The sequence below is a fragment of the Solanum stenotomum genome, chromosome 2 (assembly GCF_019186545.1).
Source record: "Solanum stenotomum isolate F172 chromosome 2, ASM1918654v1, whole genome shotgun sequence".
NCBI lineage: Eukaryota > Viridiplantae > Streptophyta > Magnoliopsida > Solanales > Solanaceae > Solanum > Solanum stenotomum.
Genome location: NC_064283.1, coordinates 584,234 through 605,224, shown reverse-complemented (window position 1 = coordinate 605,224; position 20,991 = coordinate 584,234). Strand labels below are relative to the sequence as shown.

The window sequence follows — 20,991 nt, the reverse complement described above, 5'->3', positions numbered from 1 at the left end:
GAGAATAAAAATTTGAAATTGGAAATATTTTTTAAAAACAAACTTTTGATTTTTTTTTTTGGGGGGAGGGGGAGAGTGTGGGGCTGGTGGTTGGGGGTGCTCGAGGGTGGGGTGGGTGAAAATAAAATTTTGAAATTGGAAATATTTTCTAAAAACAAACTTTAATTTATTTATTTTTGGGGGTTGGGGGTGGGGGGTGGGTCGGGGTGAGGGTGGGATAAAAAAATTGAAGTTGAAAAATATATTTTAAAAATAAGCTTTAAATTTACTTTTTCATCAATTTTTTTTTTGATTTTTTCAACAAAAAAATTGTAATTTGAAATTGGTGGAAGGTTTTGGAAAATGTTTTCCTTGATTTTTGAAGGGAAATCATTTTCCTTGAATTTGAGAAAAATGAGTTGATTTGGAAAACATTTAACCCAACTAAACATGAGAAGATTGGAACTTCATACCAAACACACCCTAAATATAAAATCATTTTATTATATGCTCAATTGCTAATTTGGAATAGGTCATAATTCCAATATCCAAATAAATTTAATACATAATCAATTCCTTAAATTTGTTATTATACTAGACAGACAATCCTATCATGCCATGTTATTCAACAAGACAGTCAATCTTGTTATCACGAACGTATCTGTCACTTGGTTATTGCTACGAATGAGTAATTTGTCTATGTCCAAGTGATTGCCAAAACTCAACATATGCAATGTCTTCATGAATGCAATTCGGTCATAAGACACAAAATATCAAACATTTGAAAAGCGAAGTATAAGATTGAGACTTGAGAGACATAGTTTACAAGAATTTTCTCAAGTGATGTCTTTGTCAGGAAGAGTAAAATACGCGGAGTCAATTCCCTAAATGGTCACCCAAGTTTAGAGAATTGCCTTGAAATATCATTTATGTTTCATTTAGGACCAAAATATCACTCAATTATCACTATTTTCCTCCAAATATACTTGACACTTCAAAAGCCTCACTCTCTCCTAATTGGCATGACATGTCATTAAGAATTTTTGTTAAATAATAGACTAATTTAATTCATCAAACTCATTTAACTAAAATAATGATCGTATTATTTTTTTTAAAAAGAATATTAGTTTATTAAGAATAATTTTCATACTTAATAATCTTTCATCATAATTAAATTTTTTATTTTTTTATGCTGTGAAGAATAATTTTTTAAAACTTACCATAATGTCATCAATTTTGAATAATTATGAGAAAATATATTCAAAAAATATTGATATATAAATCACTTATGAATGTCAACTTACATCAATTAATCATATATTATATAAATAATGGATCAATAATATTGAAGGTCTATTAACTATTAAAAAATAATTAATTGGGTTTTTTGAAATCCATATATACTTACAATATCTTTCTTTGAAAAGAAAATAGAAAGTGAATAATATTTATATTAGAAAATAAAATTTTGATCTTTATTTATCAACATATTAATCTCATATAATATGTATATTATTGAATTAAAATAGGCAATTCAATTAATTATTACTTGTATTTCATGAATTTGGGATGATATAAGAATATATATTGGTATTTAATTGTATGAGAAGTTAAAATATAATATAATATAGAATAAAAATTTAAATTAAAAAAAAGTTAAATAATAATTTTCTCTTTCTTACCAACTTTTTTGTCAACCTTACAAATTTATTTGAATATTTTTATGAAAAAAATTGCTTCAATTTTTTGAATAATTTACTTAGGAATTTTAAAAAATTACTAGGTAATAATTGCACAAAGAAGTTTTTTCATTGAATTTTGTTTGGTAAAAATATATAAAGAAATTAGATTTTTTTTTGTAATAATCTTCATAAATTCTCATGTAATTTATGTTTTTGTTTTGTAGAGACATAAGTTTGATGAATTAGATAGGTCTATTAAATTTAAAATGATGATTTAATGACATGAAATATCAACTAGAATAGAAGAAGACTTTTGAGCCATTTAGTATTTGTTTTTGGATAAAAAATATGATATAATTCACTTTCTATTTTTTCAAAAAATATAATAAAATGGTACGCATGAATTTCAAAGTACTCGATTAATATTATTGTAACCGTTAATTGACCTTTAATATTATTGATTTATTATACAATTTATGATTAATTGATGTAAGTTAGCATTGATGAGTGATTTGTATGTCAATATTTTTTTTTGAATGTACGTGTTTATAAATATTCAAAATTGATGATATTATAGTACGTTGTAAAAACCTATTCTTCATAACATAAAAAAATAAAAAAGTTTAATTATGATAAAAGATTCTTAAGTATGAAAATTTGTTCTTAATAAACTAATATTCTTTTAAAAAAAATAATAAGATCATTATTTTAGTTAAATGAGTTTGATGAATTAAATTAGTCTATTATTTAAAAAAATTTCTTAATGACATGTCATGCCAATTAGGAGAGAATGAGACTTTTGAAGTGTCAAGTATATTTGGAGGAAAATAGTGATAATTGAGTGATATTTTGGTCCTAAATGAAACATAAATGATATTTCAAGGCAATTCCCTCAACTTGGGTGACCATTTAGGGAATTGACTCAAAATACGCGTTAGGGTATCTCCGACCCTAAACTCTATTTTACTCTTCAAATGTAGAGTTTTCTATTGTTACGATCCGATTTCAAAAACTAAGGTTTCGAAACCAATTTCGCAACTTTGGCGACTTTGTACATGTTTTGGAAAAATGAGTAATTTGGAAGTCGCCACTTAATCTTTTAGGAAAAATTAAGAAAAACCATTTAAAAAAGGAGTATTTGAAAGAAAACATATTAAATAAAACCAGAGTTGGGTAAGGTTCAAATAATTCTCTAAGGAAGGATTTAGGCATCTTAGAGAATCTGCTAACACGCGGTTGACCGACGGATTTAAAAATTTGGCTAACTTTGTAAAAAATGGTTCCTTAATTATAAAAATCTCATTTGAAACTTAGATAAAAATCTCTTAATACTTCTAAAAATCTCAAGAATAATCCTAACTTAAAACTTTTATCCCTAGTCATGTTTCGAATCATACAATTAATTCTAACTCATAAGCATGGATTAAAGGACCTTGTTTAACAACTATGAAAGGATATTAAAGATCCTTAAGTCATTCATACAAAATCCTAAGTTAAATTAGAAGACAACTAATTTATTTTAAGAAACTTAGCAATTTTATCCTAGTCAAAATTTGGACTAAAATAGTTAATTCAAAACTCATAAACATAGATTCAAAGCTAATTACTAACTATGAAAGAATATGAATAATTCTCAAGTTAGTCTAAGAGCTTAAGTTGCTTAACTTGAAAGAGTTTTAAATACTTAAAATAAACGACTAATGAAATAGAAGAGTTACTTAAAAACTTCCAAGGATTCGTCTAAGTTAGATAAAAGAAGATCAACAGCCACAAAAAATAACAAGGTAAATAAATATAAACAATATATAAGATAACTAAGAACTTTCAGCCCATAAGCTATCACTTCAGGGCTGAAAGTAATGCCTTTTGCCGTTTAGATTTTGGGTTTTTGACCCCAAAATGTTTCTGTTCCTGGTGTGCTATTCTCAAACTTGGGAAATCCAAGAAATGCTGCACTTCCAGCCCTTTGAGGCTGCTGCAAATTTGCTGCGCTTTTCGATTGGATACTCAAATCCAAATTTCAATTTTTTAGCCCTTTTAGAACTGCTACTGCTGCTGCCTTCTTGGGATTTTAACCCAATAACATGGATTTCTATTCACGACTCGGATGAGGTCGACTCGAAGAGGTGTATATGCAAGAGTGGGGAGTCCATTGGACTCGAACAAGAGAGTTCATGCGAAATAGAGAAAAGTAAGAAGAATTAGCACATGTAGCGAGAAAATGACACTAAGTTTTAAACATTCAAACACTAGTATGCTACCACAAAGAAAAAATAAAAAATAAAGCTATTGTGAACAAGGATGACAAAGAAACAAATCCAAAGCTGTTGCTAAGTTCATAAATCCACAAAATGATTAATTAATCACCGGACCTTTTGATCTATACAACTAGCAAAAGGAATACTTATAAAGACCAAAATTGTACTAAACATGCAAAACCATAATTAATCATTGACTAGTGACTTCTTTCACTCAATGCGCACATCTATAATAAAACTACATAAGCAGACCTTTCAAGCCGCAACTCTCATGAAATCGAATAACACAACTTATATAATTTAGATAGGAGAAAATAAATTCCAAATTTAAACCAGTTAAAATCAAGCATACTAGAGCTAATGGAGTCGAACAATATTAAGAAAGATGAGAACTGGACATGTTTTAAAACAAAGAAAACTAATTAAATATCTCAAACTCAAACTAATCTTTAAAGCAGGGGAAAAAAAAAAGATAGCTAGAGCAGAAGATTACGACAAGAAGCTTTATGAGGAGACAAGCAGAGGACATTCAATACTAGATGACACGTCTCAAATAATCAGTTTAAGGCACGAAATAGAAAGAAACTGCTAAACGAGCTCACATTTAAAAATCAAAACGACACCGACATTTAATTTGAGAAACAAAGAAACCTTGAAATAATCCACATGATACAGAGGAATTAAAAGGAGATTTAACCATCTAAACTAAAAAAAATGTCTAACATAAGACAAACAAGAAGCTTCTAATCCATTTCCGATACAACTAAGAAAAAACTAAAACTATTAAGAGCGGATTGCGGGTATTTAGAAGTTGTTAACACAAGCTAAATACTAAGACCTTAGTTTTAAATCTAATTAACCAATTTACATATTCAAGTTTTTTTTTTTTCAAATCAGTGAACTGTTGGCCATAACACATAGCAAAATTTAGCTTCTACAATAGAAATTAACATATAGAGTAGAAACTACACCAAGCACGAATAAATAATATAGAACAGGAAACTTAGCATAAAAATGAAGAAAATTAGGAGACTAAACCCATATAAAACAACAAAGATATCATACTATCCAAATGCTCGAACCAACTTAAGGAGAGAACAAAATTTTTTACCTTTTGCCGAGCAGTGAACCAAGACTACGAGCTTGAGAATGATACCACCTTCAACTCGACAGCCAAGACGAGAGAAAATTTTGAACTATGAACTAAGAGCTCCCAAAACCTTTTCGATGGTGCTCTTCAGTCTCCAAAAACCGTCCCCTTGAACAATGAAGAGGGGGGTATTTATAGGAGAGACTCTGGGTCGAAACTGGGAGATAGAATTCGATGTGGGAATTGAGAAATTTCAAAAACAAACCCTTGAGCAGATAAGGTCGAGACTGGTAATAGTATGAATTTGTACTATTTCACAACGGATTTGGGAAAGAGAATTTGATAACTCGAGATGAATACGAGCCGCGTGGCTCATACGAAAACTCATGCTAGGCACGTTGATAGCACGACTGATTGAGAAAGAAGGGATGAGTTCGTTCTTGTTGGAGTTGTGCGTGTATGTGGGTTGTTCTTTGTCGAAGAAGAAGAGTGGAAAATAGGGGCGCGTAAAACTGAGTTGCTGCGTTCTTTTGGGCAAAAAATAAAGAGAGTGGGCGCGTGGGGTAGAAATTTAGGAAAATAGGGAAATAAGTAAGGGTGTGGGCTGGTTTATTGAGAAATTAGGCTTAAAATGGATCCAAATGAATGTATTTCATCGAGAAATTGAATTCGAAGAATGCGGTTCGATGCAAATTAAAATTAGTTAATCGAGCTTCTTAATTTAACAAGATAAAATAATTATTTTGAAATAAAAGATAGACTATACCAATTAACTCATGAATTAGTTATAAATATATATATATATATATATATTAAAACATACTCAATTAAAACACTGTCTTTCGGTAAACTGATTTTCTCAAATATTCAATTAAGATGAAAAAATATATAAATATATAAATATATATATTATCAATATAAAAACATATAATCTATATGAAAAATTGCAAAAAAGTCTTGAAAATGATTTTTTAAAGTATTTTGATTTACGAAAATAATTATTTCAAATTATTTGAAATTGAAGAAGCTTGAAAATTAATTCAATTGTGGAGGGTCAAAATTGGGTGTCAACATCTATTTTTCAGACAATCAATTTCAACCCAATTCTCTATTTTACTCTCTAAAAAATAATATTTTTCTCTGTCATCAATATTATATTATTATTTCTATTCATTCTTATTTTCTTATTTCATAATATAAATCCTTTCTTTCTTTTTCCCAAATAATTACTTTATATAATTTTCATGTGATATAAAATTTTATTTTTTCAAACTTTATTTAATATAAAATTATATTTTATTCTAAATTACTAAATAACATAAATTTCAAGAAAATATTATAAAATATCCAAATTAATAGATAAATTCAAATAAAAATGAAATACAATAACATAAACATGTACATAAACACTCAGCTTTCAAAATTATTACGTTGTTCCCATAAATGTTCTATTAATGCATTACGGAGTTTAAAATGAGTATCTTTGTCCTTATTTTTTTTTATGTCTAGCTAAAAATTGTTCAAAACCGGAGATTTTCGTCTACCATCATACCCTATTTTTTTTTAATAGTGCTAAATTTGGAAACGACCTACCGGATTACTAAATTATTGTTATGATAAATTAATTATTATGTTATGTAAGATCTTCTCGCCTCACCCGTTTGGGCTTATTGTATTGTATTTTATTTTGTATTTAAATTATTATGTTATGTATTATATTTTTAAATTGAATTTTTCATCTTATCATTTTAATTTTGTCAATTCTTTATAGTGAAAATTAATAATAAAATAAAATGATATTATTGACGAAAATTAAAAAATAATAATTAGAATATACTACAAAATATCAGCATTTGAAAAGCTTAGTATAAAATTGAGACTTGAGAGACATGGTTTACAAGAATTTTCTTTAAGTGATGTCTCTGTCAGGAAAAGTAAAATACGCGGTATACTGTTTTTTTCTTTAACCAAAATTTTACCCCACTGAATTTTTCTGATAAGATATTTAATGAGAAAACTAGCTAGACCGACGTTTACTTTTTATTTCTTGGTGTCCAAGTTTTGCAAGAGTAGTAATTGGCTTATATATATATAGCTCCATCTTCATGTAATACAAAACATATTTTCTCTCTTCTTGTGTTCGGTGAGTATTACGAATCTCAGCCTGTAATTTGCTGATATATGTTTCATACATATTAGATTAGTATCGTTTTTATTGATATAATAGAGGTTGAACCCTTTCATTAGTTCGTATGTTTAGTTTTTCAAATATTGAACCCTCTTATTAAAAATTCTGGTTTCACCGCTTCACTCATATGTAGATGTCCTGTTTACTATATACTCTGTTGTTTGGATTATCTTCCTATGCACACCACTTATTTGATAAAAGTCCCCCTTGAAAAAGAAGGGAAAGGAGTGAAATTTACCATTTTCTATATATATATATATGTGTGTGTGGGGTGTAGCCTCTATACCTCCACAAGGTAGGATTAAAGGTTTGCGTACATCCTACCTCCTTAAGCCTACTTGTGGGATTATATTGGGTATGTTATTGTTGTTGTTTATGAGTTACATGGTGTAGAACCAAAACTTCCTAGTATAAACACAATTAGACAAATATTGAGTGAAAATAACTTGTCGTTTGTTCGTTTGTCCTTTATAATTTGAATAGAAGAATTTATACGTGTGATATATAGAATGTGTTAAATTCATATTGATCAATATAAAGTAAAGTATATGTTTGTAAGAAGCTGGCATAACGTGGATATACATGTTCTAATAGTTGCTAATATGGTTGTAAGAAGCTTATGAGTAAGTGTACAAAATGATTGAGTTTATCTGTTTTTATAAACTTTGTTGATTAAATGAGCTTTCTGTGCCCTATGTATGTAGGAAGCATTCATCCCTTTTTCTGGCAAGTATGGCGAACTGGTCAGAACTGCCATACGAACTACTTGTGTTGATAGCAAAGCGTGTTACAGTGATGGAGGATTTCATTAGATTTGGTGTTGTTTGTAAATCATGGAGAAGTGCTGGCACCAAAGAAAATTTTGATGTTTTAGCGCCTCAAGTTCCATTGCTTATGCTGGCTGCTAATAGGGATGATGATTATCGAAAATTATACTCTCTTTCCAAGGAGAAAATTTCTCGCACAGTTTTCCTCCCAGAAGCTAGAGGGAGACTCTGTTTTCCAACACAGGGATGGCTTTTCACGGTGAACTATACAACATGGACAGGAGAGATGACTTTGTTGCACCCTTTTTCACGTGCCCAAATTCAGCTTCCTCCGCCTACTGGCTTGAGAGATCAGGAATCAAAACGTCCCTATGTGACTATCAACCATGTTGTGTTATCTGCCAGCCCATCCGTAACATCTGACTATGTTCTGATAATTTGTTATGGTCGCCCTACATACCGTTTTGCTTTATGGCGACCTGGAGACCTCTGTTGGACCAAAATTCCTTTTGTTGAAGAAACTTATGCAGTTTGCCATATGATCCAATACTTCAATGGACAACTTTATGTCAGCAATGGGCGGTGTCTAGTTTCAACTATTGACATCCCAGAGCCTAGCAATCCTCAGCCTATTGTAAAACAACGAGAGGTTGTTCAGATGGTGGGTTTATCGACTCATGCAAACCGGTACTTTCTCTTTCTCATTGAAGTGTCAGGTGAACTATTATTTGTTCAACAATTGGTGATTACGAAAGATGTAGCAAATGTGTGGAAGACATATAAATTTCGACTATTCAAAATAGATGCAATCAAAGGAGAAGCAAAAGAGATCAAAAGCTTGGGAGACAAAGCAATTTTTGTGGGGTGTAATGCATCAATTGCCATCGACTCTTCCAAGTTAGTAGGAGTGAAACCTAATCATATATATTTTACCTATGATTGGACATGTGTGTTCTCCCCAGGAGATGAATCGAGAGAGATAGGGGCTTACAATCTCGAAGATGAAACCATTCAACCCTTGAATCAAGGCATTTCTGGTGTTAATCTTGTATCCCCGGCGATTTGGGTTACCCCATCATTCTGATATCAAAATGGGACTCCACTTACCTCCATTACACGTTGAAGCTAAACTCTTTTAATTGTACTTTCTCTGAATGGTTTTGGTCTGTGTGATATTCAGTATGCTATACTCTTTAAGGTTGTCTATAGCAGAGGCATTGGAAACTAAACTTTTTGTGACAAATGAACTCCACATTGGCATAGATGTGTCTCTTGATTTGTCATCAAGATTTGGATAAAATAGTACAACTGGTGCATAAGGATCTGGAATTAGCTGATCTAAGAGAAAAAGATTGAATGTTTTAGGTGATTTGGTGTTGGAGATGACATTTTCTTTTGAAATGACTTGAACTTTCATCATATTTGGGTTGTCATCACAACTATGAATAAAATTTTGAACATCACTATTTATGTTTTCTTTTGTACTATGGGATTTTGTGGTTCAAATCTCATTAGAGGCAAGAAAAGAACATTCGTTGATTTCACATTATAAAATAGATTAGATGTTTTCTCTTGTATAGCAACCTTTCTAAAAAAAAATTGCATTAAACATTGAATAGTATAGTCAGTGAGTTACCAAATTAGTTGATTATTTTGCCTCTTAAATTATCACAAATAAAAAATCAACCAATAATGTTGACTCTTTTAAATTGAACGGGTGCTAGTAGTATGAGTAATCTACTTAATTAATCTTCAATTAGAAAATACTAATGAAAAAAATCTTTAGTTATTGACATTTGTTACTCAAGCTTGATAAAATTTGAATGGGACGTGTCTAAATATAGAAACATTTTTTCATAGGTTCAATTACTAATTTGGAACAGGTCATAATTCATATATCTAAATAAATTTACTAAGAAAATTAAGCGGTTCTCAATATATTAAGGTATAATACATAATTGGATGAGCTCAAAGACAGACCTCTCTAAGTGATTATCAACAATGTGTTTGGATGAGTTCAGGGCAGATCCACATGGAGTCCGTCGGGTACTCGAGCACCCATTAACCTCGTCTCGGAATATCTATATCAACATAGAAATTAAGAGATATTTGTATAAAATTAACATAGAGCATCCAATGAACAAATGATCTAATTGGTCCATTGACTCTTGGATGGATTCGCAAGACTGTTTTAGTACTGTTGAGCCTGCGTTCGAATCTCTTCATGAATGCATTTGATCACAAAGACACAAAATAGTATCAACATTTGGAAAGCTAGTATAAAGTGATGTGTTTGTAGGAAAAGTGAAATACGCGTTGTACTATTCTCTCTTTTAACAAAAGGTTTTATCCCACTAAAATATGGTTTCTTCATTAATTTTTCTTGGTGTTCCTTTCCAAGGTAGCGTAGTAACGAAGTAATTGGCTTATAGCTCTCTCTTATTGTTAGTTTTTTTTATTTTATAACAAAACCTGATTTTCCAAATTCCATAATCCCCTTTACTTGCAGAGCAATCACGGAAATTGGACAAGTGTGTTGGGTGAGTATTACGAATCTCAGCCTCTACTTTGCTGATCAGTAGCATTTTTATTGATATGTAGATGTCCTGTTGTTTGGATTATCTTCCTATGCACACCACTTATTTGATAAAAGTCCCCTTGAAAAAGAAGGGAAAAGAGTGAAATTTACCATTTTCTATTATATATATATATATATGTATGGTGTAACCTCTATACTTCTACAAGGTAGGGTTAAATGTTTGCGTATATTCTATCCTCGTGAACCCCACTCTTGGGATTATACTGGTATGTTATTGTTGTTGTTTACGAGTTACATGGTGTAGAACCAAACAAGAATTACCAAATCTTCAACTAACTAAAATATTATAGCACAATTAGACAAATATTGAGGAAAAATAACTTGTCGTTTGTCCGTTTGTCCTTTATAATTTGAATAGAAGAAAATTTATTCGTGCGATATGTTAAATTCATATTGATCGATGTAAAGTAAAGTATATGGTAGTAAGAAGCTTATGAATAAGTGGTGTAACATGGATATACATGTTCTAATATTTGCTAAAAGGGGCAGTCTTGATTAGAGGAGATTCTTCAAACAAAAGAAAAGGACTTGAAATATTTATGCAATGAATTTTAGGGACATCAAGTTGTGTGCTGCTATAAATGTATATAGATGATCCAAGGAGTAAGTGTAGATTATGTTTTATTAAGGAGCATTGTTGCATTTGTACTCGGGCTAATTTTTTGGGAAAATGATTTGAAAGAAATCTTTGGATGCTTCCTTACAACTCATTATGAGTCTTCTTTCTTGTGTCCTGTTCTCCTGTAGCAATTCTGAGGAAGTGTTCAAAATGATTGAGTTTATCTGTTTTTATTAACTTTGTTGATTAAACTTTTCTCTTGATTAGATGAGCTTTCTGTGCCCTATGTATGTAGGAAGCATTCATCCCTTTTTCTGGTAAATATGGCGAACTGGTCAGAACTTCCATATGAACTACTTGTTATGATAGCAAAGCGTGTTACAGCAATGGAGGATTTCATTAGATTTGGTGTTGTTTGTAAATCATGGAGAAGTGCTGGTACCAAAGAGAATTTTGATGTGTTAGCGCCTCAAGTTCCTTTGCTTATGCTGGCTGCTTATGTGTATGATGATTATCGAAAATTCTACTCTCTTTCCAAGGAGAAAATTTCTTGCAGAGTTTTCCTCCCTGAAGCTAGAGGGAGACTGTGTTTTCCAACACAGGGATGGCTTTTCACGGTGAACTATAGGACAAGTACAGGAGAGATGACTTTGTTGCACCCTTTTTCACGCGCCCAAATTCAGCTTCCTTCGTCTACTGGCTTGAGAGATCAGAGATCAAAACGTTTCTATGTGACGATCGACCATGTTGTATTATCTGCTAGCCCATCCCTAACATCTGACTATGTTCTGATAATTTGTTATAGTCGCCCTACATACCGTTTGGCTTTTTGGCGACCTGGAGACCTCTGTTGGACCAAAATTCCTATTCTTGAAGAGACCGGTGCATTTTACCATATGCAATACTTCAATGGACAACTTTATGTCAACCATGGGCGGTGGGTCTCAGTTATTGACATCCCAGAGCCTAGCAATCCTCAGCCTGTTGTACAACCACGAGTGGTTGTTAAGATACATGATCTATCAATTGATGCAAGCCGGTACTTTCTCATTGAAGTGTCAGGTGAGCTGTTATTTGTTCAACAGTTGATGATTACAGAAGATGCATCAAATGGGTGGAAGACAAATAAATTTCGACTATTCAAAATTGATGTAATCAGAGGAGAAGCCGAAGAGATTAAAAGCTTGGGAGACAAAGCAATTTTTGTGGGGTGTAATGCATCAATTGCCATCGACTCTTCCAAGTTCGTTGGAGTGAAGCCTAATCATATCTATTTTACCTATGATTGGACATGTGTGTTCTCCCGCGGAGATGATTCGAGAGAGATAGGGGCTTACAATCTCGAAGATGAAACCATTCAATCCTTGAATCAAGGCATTTCTGGTGTTGATCCTGTATCCCCCGCGATTTGGGTTACCCCATCATTCTGATACCAAAATGGGATTCCATTACCTCCATTACATGTTGAAGTTTTAACTCTTTTAATTGTACTTTCTCTGAATGGTTTTGGTCTGTGTGATATTCAGTATGCTACTACACCTTTCTGATTAAATATTGGACATCACTCAGTTGAGGTGTCTAAGTTAAACATTGTCTTTTGTACTATATGTGATATTCGGGTTCAAATCTCATTAGAGCCAAAAAAGAGTTTGATTTCTTCTCATGTGTTCAATTCTTGGTGATGGCGATGGATTAATTAAATTATACCAAGTTAATTTGGATACCAAGTAGCTATAAAATAGAGTTAGACGTTTTCTCCTGTATTGCATTTGACATTGAATAGTTTAATTAGTGTGTTATAGTTGACACTTGTAATTGAACGTGCTATTAGTATGAGTAATCTACTTAGTTATTCTTCAATTAAAAATCATTAACGAAAAATTCTTTAATTGCTACTTATTAACACTGTCTGATAAAAGTGCAGCAAAATTCAAATGCTGGATTTTTTATAGTTAGTTGATTGTTGACATTCTGTTTCTATATTTTCTTATATTTCTTCTATGATATCAACAGTTTTTTCTTATATTAAAAAACGAATCTAAATTTGATTTGTGTACATGCACAAATCAATAAAAGGTGTCGATGACATCGAACGCACACCCCTAACTAAAACAAAAAGTGACGATGACATAGAATGCACGCCCTCGTTTGGTAGCCGGATGACAAAGAAGTTATTCCTATATGGAAAAATTGATTTCTGTATAACTTATACGATGTCGGGTAGGTATATAAAGAATAAATTATTCATAAAGAAAATTAATAAGACGTTTGGTTGACAATTTAAAAATCCGCATAAGTAATATATGTAAAAGTTATGAGAGAATTTATGTAATATTTTATGCAGAAGCTGAAATAACTAATATATGTGTAACTTTTATATATGAATAAATAATACATAAATTTCCTCAAAGCTAATTCCTACATTAGTAATAACCTACATAATTCTAATCAGCTAGCAAATGCCCCTAAAAGTATAACTTGTTTCTTGAATTATTAAGGCATTTTGGGGTTAAAATTTTATCATATTATAGAGAATCTTATTTATAAAAAAACATTACACATAACTTGGTCGCAATCGACAACTAAACACTCAGACTCATCTCACTATGTCGTGAACACCCATACGCTAACGTGCCATATAAAATTTGAAAATAATTTTAGATTATTATTTTGTGAGTTAAAGTGTTCAATCGAGATCATAAATACAAGTTGAGGTGTCTAAAATGTATATATTCCATCAATCTTTTTCTTTAAATATCAGACGATTTATAACCGTCCGATCCTTGAATTTGACCGTTGGAGCGCTTCTTCCTACTTTAGGGCCAAATTCAAACTCATCAAAAAAAGGACAAAAATTAACAACAATAAACTATTGACATAGAAGAACGCTCAAAGCACTAAGCCAAAAAAACACTATTTTTTTCTCCTCTTTCATAATTTTCCGCCGCTTCTTGAATCCTGAGTTCTGATTTGGTTTTCATGTCCAAGATGATGATGAGATCTAGCCGTAAACCCCCACTTGCTACTAGATCTCCTGTTGGAATTCGAAATCGTCGTGTTCTTCAATCTACTCCAAACCCAATTCAAACCCCACCAGGTATTTTGTATAATTAGTAGTAATACTGTGTTTAGAGCTGGAAAGACAAAAAAAATTTGAGACCCCTTTTGCTTTGTTTGAGTTTTGTGTGTGTTGGAATGAAGAGAAATGGATGTTGACTGTTGAGTATTGTATGATTAGTACTGTATTTAGAGTTGGTAGACCAAAAGTTGAAACCCATTTTACTTTTTTGAGGTTTGTGTGGATTGGAATGAAGAGAAATGGGGGTTGACTGTTGAGTTTTGTATAATTGGTACTGTATTTGGAGTTGGAAGACAAAAAAATTGAGACCTCTTTTTTTTTTTTTTTTGAGTTTTTTTGTGTATTGGAATGAAGAGAAATGGGTGTTGACTGTTGAGTTTTGTATGATTAGTACTGTAATTAGAGCTGGAAGACAAAAAAATTGAGCCCTTTTTTTTTTTTTTTTTGAGTTTTTGTGTGTATTGGAATGAAGAGAAATGGGTGTTAACTATTGAGCTTTGTATAAGTACTGTACTTAGAGTTGGAAGCCAAATTTGAGACCCCTTTTGTGTTTTGTATGTATTGGGATGAAGAGAAATGAGTGGCCGAGTTGGTTTGAGCCTGGGATTTCCATTGGGGTCCTGGGTTCCATACCACCTGCATGCGTTTCTAGGTCGAGCTTGTCACACGGGACTTGTGTTGCCTACTGCGGTTTATATTTCCTTTGTTGTTTGCGCACTACCAAAAGGGTAGCGGCTGTGGTTCCTTTGTTATGAAAACAAAATGGGTGTTTGAGATTTGTTATATAGCTGATTTAGGCATAGTTGTTGTTATTGTGGTGTTTTTCTATTCGGGTTTTTGAATATAAACAGGGAACAAGTGGATAGTTTTGAAAGAATTAGCTTAATTTTGAATTTAAACAGGGACAAATATCCATGCTTCGTATAGTAGTTTAACTGTTTGCAAAATTTGAGACCCCCTTTTCCTTCTCAATTTTGATGGTCTCTCTTTTCTTGGGCTAAATTTTAGACTGTATGTAGGTTCTTTGAAAACTCAGTTGCCTAAGAGGGTTAGCAGCAGTGTTGAAGAATGGGAACTTCGTCCAGAGTACCATACTATTTCTTGTGAATTAAGGGCTTTGTCCAAAATGGTGCAGAACAAATTTGGTAACGAGGATGTGAATGCTGCTGATAACTCTGATTCATTGAATGCAAAGAAAAGTTCTTTATTCGAAAGGGGCAAGTTTTATGAAGAGTACTCTGCTAGAAGGAATGAGAGATTGAAGAGGAAGAAGGGTGGTGACACTGTGGATCAGAAGAAACCAGTGTATGATTTGGGAGTTAGAGTTGAATCTTCCAAGAAAAAAGGAGAGCCTAAGATGTTCCAAAGCGCGAGGAAATCAGTTGTTGCTTCTACACCAATAGCAGAGAGGAGAGAAACTTCGAGGTATTTCTTGAGAAGCACAGCTAGTAAGGAGAACAAGAAGCCTCCTTTGGCAATCAGCGTGGACAAATCTGTGGGGTTATCAGAGCGGAGAACTTCAGCCAGAAGAGTTGGGAAAATTTGAGTTGGAATGATTTCCCCTCTTATAGACGTTTGTTGAACAAAAAAGTAAGTACTAGTAGTTTCTGGATGATTTGGATGGCAAATGTAGTTAGTTCTGTCGCAAAATTTTCAGATTAGGGTGTTTGATGTTTGAAGTACAATGAAGAGGCTATGTAGCTGATAGCTTCAGTTCACTTTCATGGCTGATTGTGATATGAATTTTCTTTTTTTGTATTGCTTATCTTTAAGTTTATTGTGCATGTATTGATGCAATCTTTACATTGCAGAACCAAAAAAAGTCAATTGAACTACTTGCATTGAGAGTTGTGTCCTGTTTATTTTAAATCAAAATTTATCTCCATATGTAACTAGTCCTATTGATCCAAATTATTTGGTGTTGTGATATAGCTCTACAAAAGGAAGAAGCCTATGTAACAACCAAATTGTGTAAACACCAGCAAGTTTAGACAAAAAGAAAGAAAGAAGAACAAAGAAAAATGAGAAGCCCCACTAATCTTAACAAAATTAATCAATATATTCAGCTGGAACTATATAAATATGTTCAACTTCAGGACTTCCAGATTTCCCTCACTAATTCAGCCAAAAGTAGACATTCATATAAGCTGGAAAATGCAAGTTAAATTCACAGGTGTTGAAATCAATGTGATAACAGATAACTTGCACAAGTGTATTAGCCAATAATGGAAAGCATCATCCACAAAATAAACCAAAGTAGCATTGAAAATTACTCCAGTAACACTATTTCCAATACATAATAGCTCATTCATCAAAATTTTGGTTACATAAGCTGAAGCAAATAGAAAAAAGAATTTGTTATATGGTCCTAGTTCAAGTCTTCAGAATGTCACAGGTTGCTAAACAACTCAAGTCTTCGGATTCTCTGGTCATGCAGCTTGTTATCCATATCAAGTTGTAACCAGAAGATACAGAAGGCCCTTTAGATACTCCACTATTTCAGATCCTCCCAGCTTGGAACTTCCAAATACTCTATCAACGAAAGTAATTGGAACCTACAAATAGTAAAATTCAACTTGAATTCAGGCCAACCTTTGGAAAGAAAAAAAGTACAACATACAAATAAAACCAAATAATGAAGTGGTTGCAGGTGACTATTGTGAAGAACTGAGATGAAAAAGAAAAAAAAAACACGGGGTGGGGATTGGGGGTGTGATTGACTAAGGAAAAACAACAATAATAATAATGAAGAGAGCTCTCGTAGCAGCAAAAGAATCAGAACATATTCCTGCAGTTTGAATCATTATTTTTCTTGAAATGAAGGTTATAAATATCAAACGGCTCACAGCCGCATAATACAATGTTAGGATAAGAGACAATTGGGGGATAGCAACCAACAAAGCTCTCAGTTTGAGAGCATACAACTAACTAAATGCTTAAGAACTGCCATTAGGTTGCATCATTATTAATATTAGAATAGCACTTTGGACATCATAAATTATGCAGTTAATAGCATGATGCAACAAGAGATAAGATTTTCTGGTCCAAATAAATGTCAATGCAGTGGATTAATTAGTATTCAACAGTAAATCCATGTCTGTAGCTACCTCTTCAATCCGGTAACCTTTTCTTGAAGCCCTAACAATCATCTCCATCTGAAAAACATATCCTTTACTGACACAAGAGCTTATGATGTCTTCTAGTGCAGACTTCTGGTACAGCCTTCAAAACAAGCAATTCAGTTTCAGACAATGATTATACAAATTACATTAGTTGTGAGCATTACAGTGTATAAGAGGGAAATGGAAGCTCTAGCATAAGAGTAAAATGCATGATGATCATTCACTTTCTTAAGAAAAAAAAAATCACACATAACAATGATTCCTGAGACCAAATCAATTTCCCATATAGAAGTACAGTGTCTTTTTTCCTTTTCTATGTGGACTTCCCTCCTTTTAGTTTTAAGTCTGTAGAATAATAGGATGTCTTGACCAATTATAATTATTATCTCCCAATCCATCATTCTATTAGATTTATAATCTCCATGCCGAAGTCCCAGACATTAAGAAGTAATCCTAATCTAAGCAACCCCTTATTGTTTATGCAAAGTACATTTCCTAAATATGCTCATAACAATTCATCGAATCACTGATTTTCCTCTACTTCCAAATTAAAGCATACCGGAAGGATCCAGTTAAGTCTGATACACCTGGCCAAAGTAGTGTCTGTGCAAGGACATTGGCTCCCCTACTTGTCAATTTGCGCATAAGGTTCCATCCGTGGACACCACCACTAGAAACATATCGAGTTCCAGTAACTATATTGGCACCTGTCTCCATTTGTTTCCTAGACATAAAATTTGAATTATAGTTCTAGTGCTCACCATTACAAGAAAACTGGAATTTAAGAAAAAAAATACTCACTTGATAAATCTTGGCAGGTATTTTGGCTGTAAAAAAGAGTATAAAAGAATCAACCATAAAATTTAAAATTCAAACAGAAGAATAAGCTTGGTATAGAGACTAATATTTTATGGGACGGACTAATAATATACAGGCTCACATAATTAAATTCAGGAAGTCACTGATTTTTGGTCCTACACTATCAAGTTTCAGTTGTCCAAGGAACAAATGTCCCTTTTTCTTACTGTTGAGGGGTGCTGGATGCGGGGAAACTACATCAGTGCAGGTACAGACAGGATATGCAATAATGAAACAATGACGGCCAGAAAAATAACGATTAATCCAAAAAATAAATTTAAATTATTCGATATACACACTCAGAACAGTGGATGATCCATGAATTACCAGAGCTATTTGAATCATTTCTTTCCATAACATCAAGCATAAAAGAAACCCACTGCACACCACATATCCCCCCTTCTGTTCCTTTCCCAACAAAAACACTTGATGTTCCAACGAATAGATAAAGGACATTTCGCAACAAAAAGACAAAATATAAAAGGAAACCAAACGAGGCTCTTATCTTCAATCATACTTACATGGTGAGAAAGATCCGCATCCATAATAACAACAAAATTGCCTGAGGCATGCTTCAAACCATGAATATATGCAGTGCCTGAGATAAGAGGAATGTCAGAGACTATTCATGGCTAACATCTTCGTATGAAAAAGAAATCATGGTTATCATATTAAAATGGAAGTACCTAGACCAAGTTTCCGAGGTCGAGGTCTCAATAACTGTAGCAAACAAGAGAAATGAGCAAAGTGAGATGATAAATAGGTATGATCAGGGAAGCATAATGTGCAACAACTGGGTGAAGTAAGAAGCTACTAACAATACGATCTTCTCCATATACTTTCTGCAATTGTTTGACAATATCCTGTGTGCCATCTGGACTTCCATCATCCACTACTATTATTTCGAAATCAACATCCCTGAGTCCAGAAAAAACAAAATTTGCAATAAGAGTCTGCTTATGCATTTACATGATTTTATCACCTCTAAATATTGCATACGAAAAAATAGGCTGAGATTTAATTCAAATACAAGGGAAAAATGAATTTTAGTCCTCAAAATGGGATCATCTCCATCAAAAACACTAAATGATGCCGTGAACATGGTGTGCATTTTTTTTTGGCGTCATTTAAACAACAATGCGGTTGAATAAAACAGGATCTGACACCTATATAAATCAATCTCTATAACAATGTCTTCTTCGCCAAAGCCTACTGTCTCGTGGTTGAGTATCGATATTATTAGCAATGAGCAAATAAATATGAAAAAAATGGTAAGCATGTAAAGGACAGAAACTAACTCCCCATCCATACGACAAATAATGCATAGATCACCCAAATTCCTTATAAAAAGAAAGATCATCTTCGAAAATAATTTAAATGGTGTAAATTGATTCCGAGAACTGTTAAATGTTTTGACATAGCCCTTTCCAAATTAACTCCTGATAAATGATATCTGCCAACAACTCTCACTTGGAATTTAGGTGTAAGCCACATTATTTTCCAGCCTACCAATCAATGAATGCCCTCAAAAAGTTACAATCCTCACGAAAACTCCCAACAATCTATATTAAATTCCACAAAAACTAACCAAAAAGATACGATCTTTACAAATGCTCCTGCCCATCTAACTCAAATTTAAATCAAACTGTCATGAATCCACAAATAGTTGTGAGAACATGGGTGGCACATGAGCTGTAACTGAACATCTCACTCACTCTCTCACACACACACAAAGAGATAGAAGCTAGGGGTAGAGAAAGAAAGTTTTTGAAAATGTGGAAATTGCTAATTCCTCTCTCCCTTCTATACCTATACTGATCGTGTCTTCTACCTTCCATCTATTCTCTCTATCACCCGATCTTCCTCTCTGATCTCTGTTTCGTTTCTTCTCTATACTCTCTTGCCTCTTTTCTTAACTCTCTCTATTTACTTCTCCCTTTCATTCTATACTCTTTTTCTAATTTTTCCTCTCCTATACAGTTCAAAATTGAAGACTACCCTTTTCCTAGATTTTGATGATAAAGATAACCGTTTTCACAGAGATCATAGCTTAATCGAATTCATCAATGCTTGGATATTACACAAACCATCTTAATAGCAACAACTTCAACAAAATTACAATCAATTTCCTCTACAGCTCCAATTCATGCCAAATTTAAGTTGCTTACAGAAGATCGAATATAAAAACCAAATAACAATTCTTTTCTAATAAATCATAAAACCCATTTTTCCAGATGCAAATATTTTCCAAAAAGACAGAAATTTCAATATCAGCGATCACAAAAGAAAAAAAAAAACGGGAGAGAGAGAGTGTTTACGTGAGATGCTTGAAGACGAGGTAGATGATGAGAGCAATATTGAGGCGTTCATTGTAGGTAGGTATAATTATACTGTACTTGTTCTTCTCCCCCATTTTTTTTTTCTCAAAATTGAAGTTTTCTTCAGTTCAATACTAATATACCCCTTTTACAAGATTAATCCACCATTAACAAGACTGACCCGAGAGTTGTAATCGGGCCCCGGATTTGGTATTTTCTTAGATTTTTTTTTTTTTAATTTGGGAAAAAACAACACAACCTCTTAAAACTTGTCAAAATATTTCATTAAAATACTCGAAATTAGTCATGTTTCAGTTGAGTACCTCAACTCCATAATAAAGTGTTTCACTTAGACACTTTCTGTTCAAATCTCGAGGTAAAGTTTGAGCTTGTTTTAATTTTATCTATTAGTTAAATCAACCACATAAAATATGTGATCTCATTTAATTGAATGCATCACCCTCAAGTAGAAAACGTCTATTTAGGCGAATG

At 32.6% G+C, this 20,991-nt stretch overlaps 5 protein-coding genes across 10 annotated transcripts in view; 4 read left to right on the top strand and 1 right to left on the bottom strand.

The window, feature by feature from the left end:
* Nucleotides 1–12,568, top strand: part of LOC125854453 (F-box protein At2g17690-like) — a 30,267-nt gene extending 17,699 nt beyond the window's left edge. Inside the window, exons 1-2 of one of the 6 annotated variants that reach the window (XM_049534002.1) lie at nt 10,351–10,504; nt 11,418–12,568. In XM_049534002.1, the coding sequence (XP_049389959.1) occupies nt 11,446–12,552 (1,107 nt within the window). In that variant the 5' untranslated portion in view covers nt 10,351–10,504; nt 11,418–11,445 and the 3' untranslated portion in view covers nt 12,553–12,568. Of the gene's footprint in view, nt 1–9,162; nt 9,502–10,350; nt 10,505–11,389 lie in introns of those variants that run through there. The other 5 variants (XM_049534004.1, XM_049534001.1, XM_049534003.1 and 2 more) reach the window with 5 other exon arrangements.
* Nucleotides 1–12,781, top strand: part of LOC125854455 (putative F-box protein At1g65770) — a 23,803-nt gene extending 11,022 nt beyond the window's left edge. The window contains exons 2-4 of the mRNA XM_049534007.1: nt 7,069–7,152; nt 7,902–9,071; nt 12,575–12,781. Of these exons, the coding sequence (XP_049389964.1) occupies nt 7,930–9,048 (1,119 nt within the window). The 5' untranslated portion in view covers nt 7,069–7,152; nt 7,902–7,929 and the 3' untranslated portion in view covers nt 9,049–9,071; nt 12,575–12,781. The remainder of the gene's footprint in view (nt 1–7,068; nt 7,153–7,901; nt 9,072–12,574) is intronic.
* The window catches only part of LOC125854462 (NADH dehydrogenase [ubiquinone] 1 beta subcomplex subunit 2), a 151,517-nt gene that overhangs the window by 112,057 nt on the left and 18,469 nt on the right, over nt 1–20,991 (top strand). The window lies entirely within an intron of this gene.
* LOC125854461 (uncharacterized) lies at nt 13,921–16,046 on the top strand. The gene is made up of 2 exons (XM_049534015.1): nt 13,921–14,219; nt 15,221–16,046. Exons 1-2 carry the CDS (start codon nt 14,102–14,104, stop codon nt 15,745–15,747), a joined length of 645 nt encoding a protein of 214 aa, XP_049389972.1. The 5' UTR covers nt 13,921–14,101; the 3' UTR covers nt 15,748–16,046.
* LOC125854459 (dolichol-phosphate mannosyltransferase subunit 1) lies at nt 16,393–20,658 on the bottom strand. Its single transcript, XM_049534013.1, has 8 exons — nt 20,500–20,658; nt 19,000–19,099; nt 18,868–18,901; nt 18,703–18,779; nt 18,125–18,150; nt 17,883–18,047; nt 17,309–17,423; nt 16,393–16,756 (listed from the first exon to the last, which is right to left on the bottom strand). The coding sequence occupies exons 1-8, from the start codon at nt 20,592–20,594 to the stop codon at nt 16,652–16,654; spliced, it is 717 nt and encodes a 238-aa protein (XP_049389970.1). The 5' UTR covers nt 20,595–20,658; the 3' UTR covers nt 16,393–16,651.

What these genes read in the sequence shown, in the direction of transcription:
- LOC125854461 (XM_049534015.1), top strand. Translation starts at nt 14,102, where the DNA reads ATGTCCAAGATGATGATGAGATCTAGCCGTAAACCCCCACTTGCTACT. An exon ending in CCCAATTCAAACCCCACCAG is followed by an intron (nt 14,220 to 15,220) that starts GTATTTTGTATA and finishes GACTGTATGTAG; the next exon opens with GTTCTTTGAAAACTCAGTTG.
- LOC125854459 (XM_049534013.1), bottom strand. Translation starts at nt 20,594, where the DNA reads ATGGGGGAGAAGAACAAGTACAGTATAATTATACCTACCTACAATGAA. An exon ending in ACCTCGGAAACTTGGTCTAG is followed by an intron (nt 18,780 to 18,867) that starts GTACTTCCATTT and finishes CTCTTATCTCAG; the next exon opens with GCACTGCATATATTCATGGT. An exon ending in ATGCGGATCTTTCTCACCAT is followed by an intron (nt 18,151 to 18,702) that starts GTAAGTATGATT and finishes TCTTTTTTACAG; the next exon opens with CCAAAATACCTGCCAAGATT.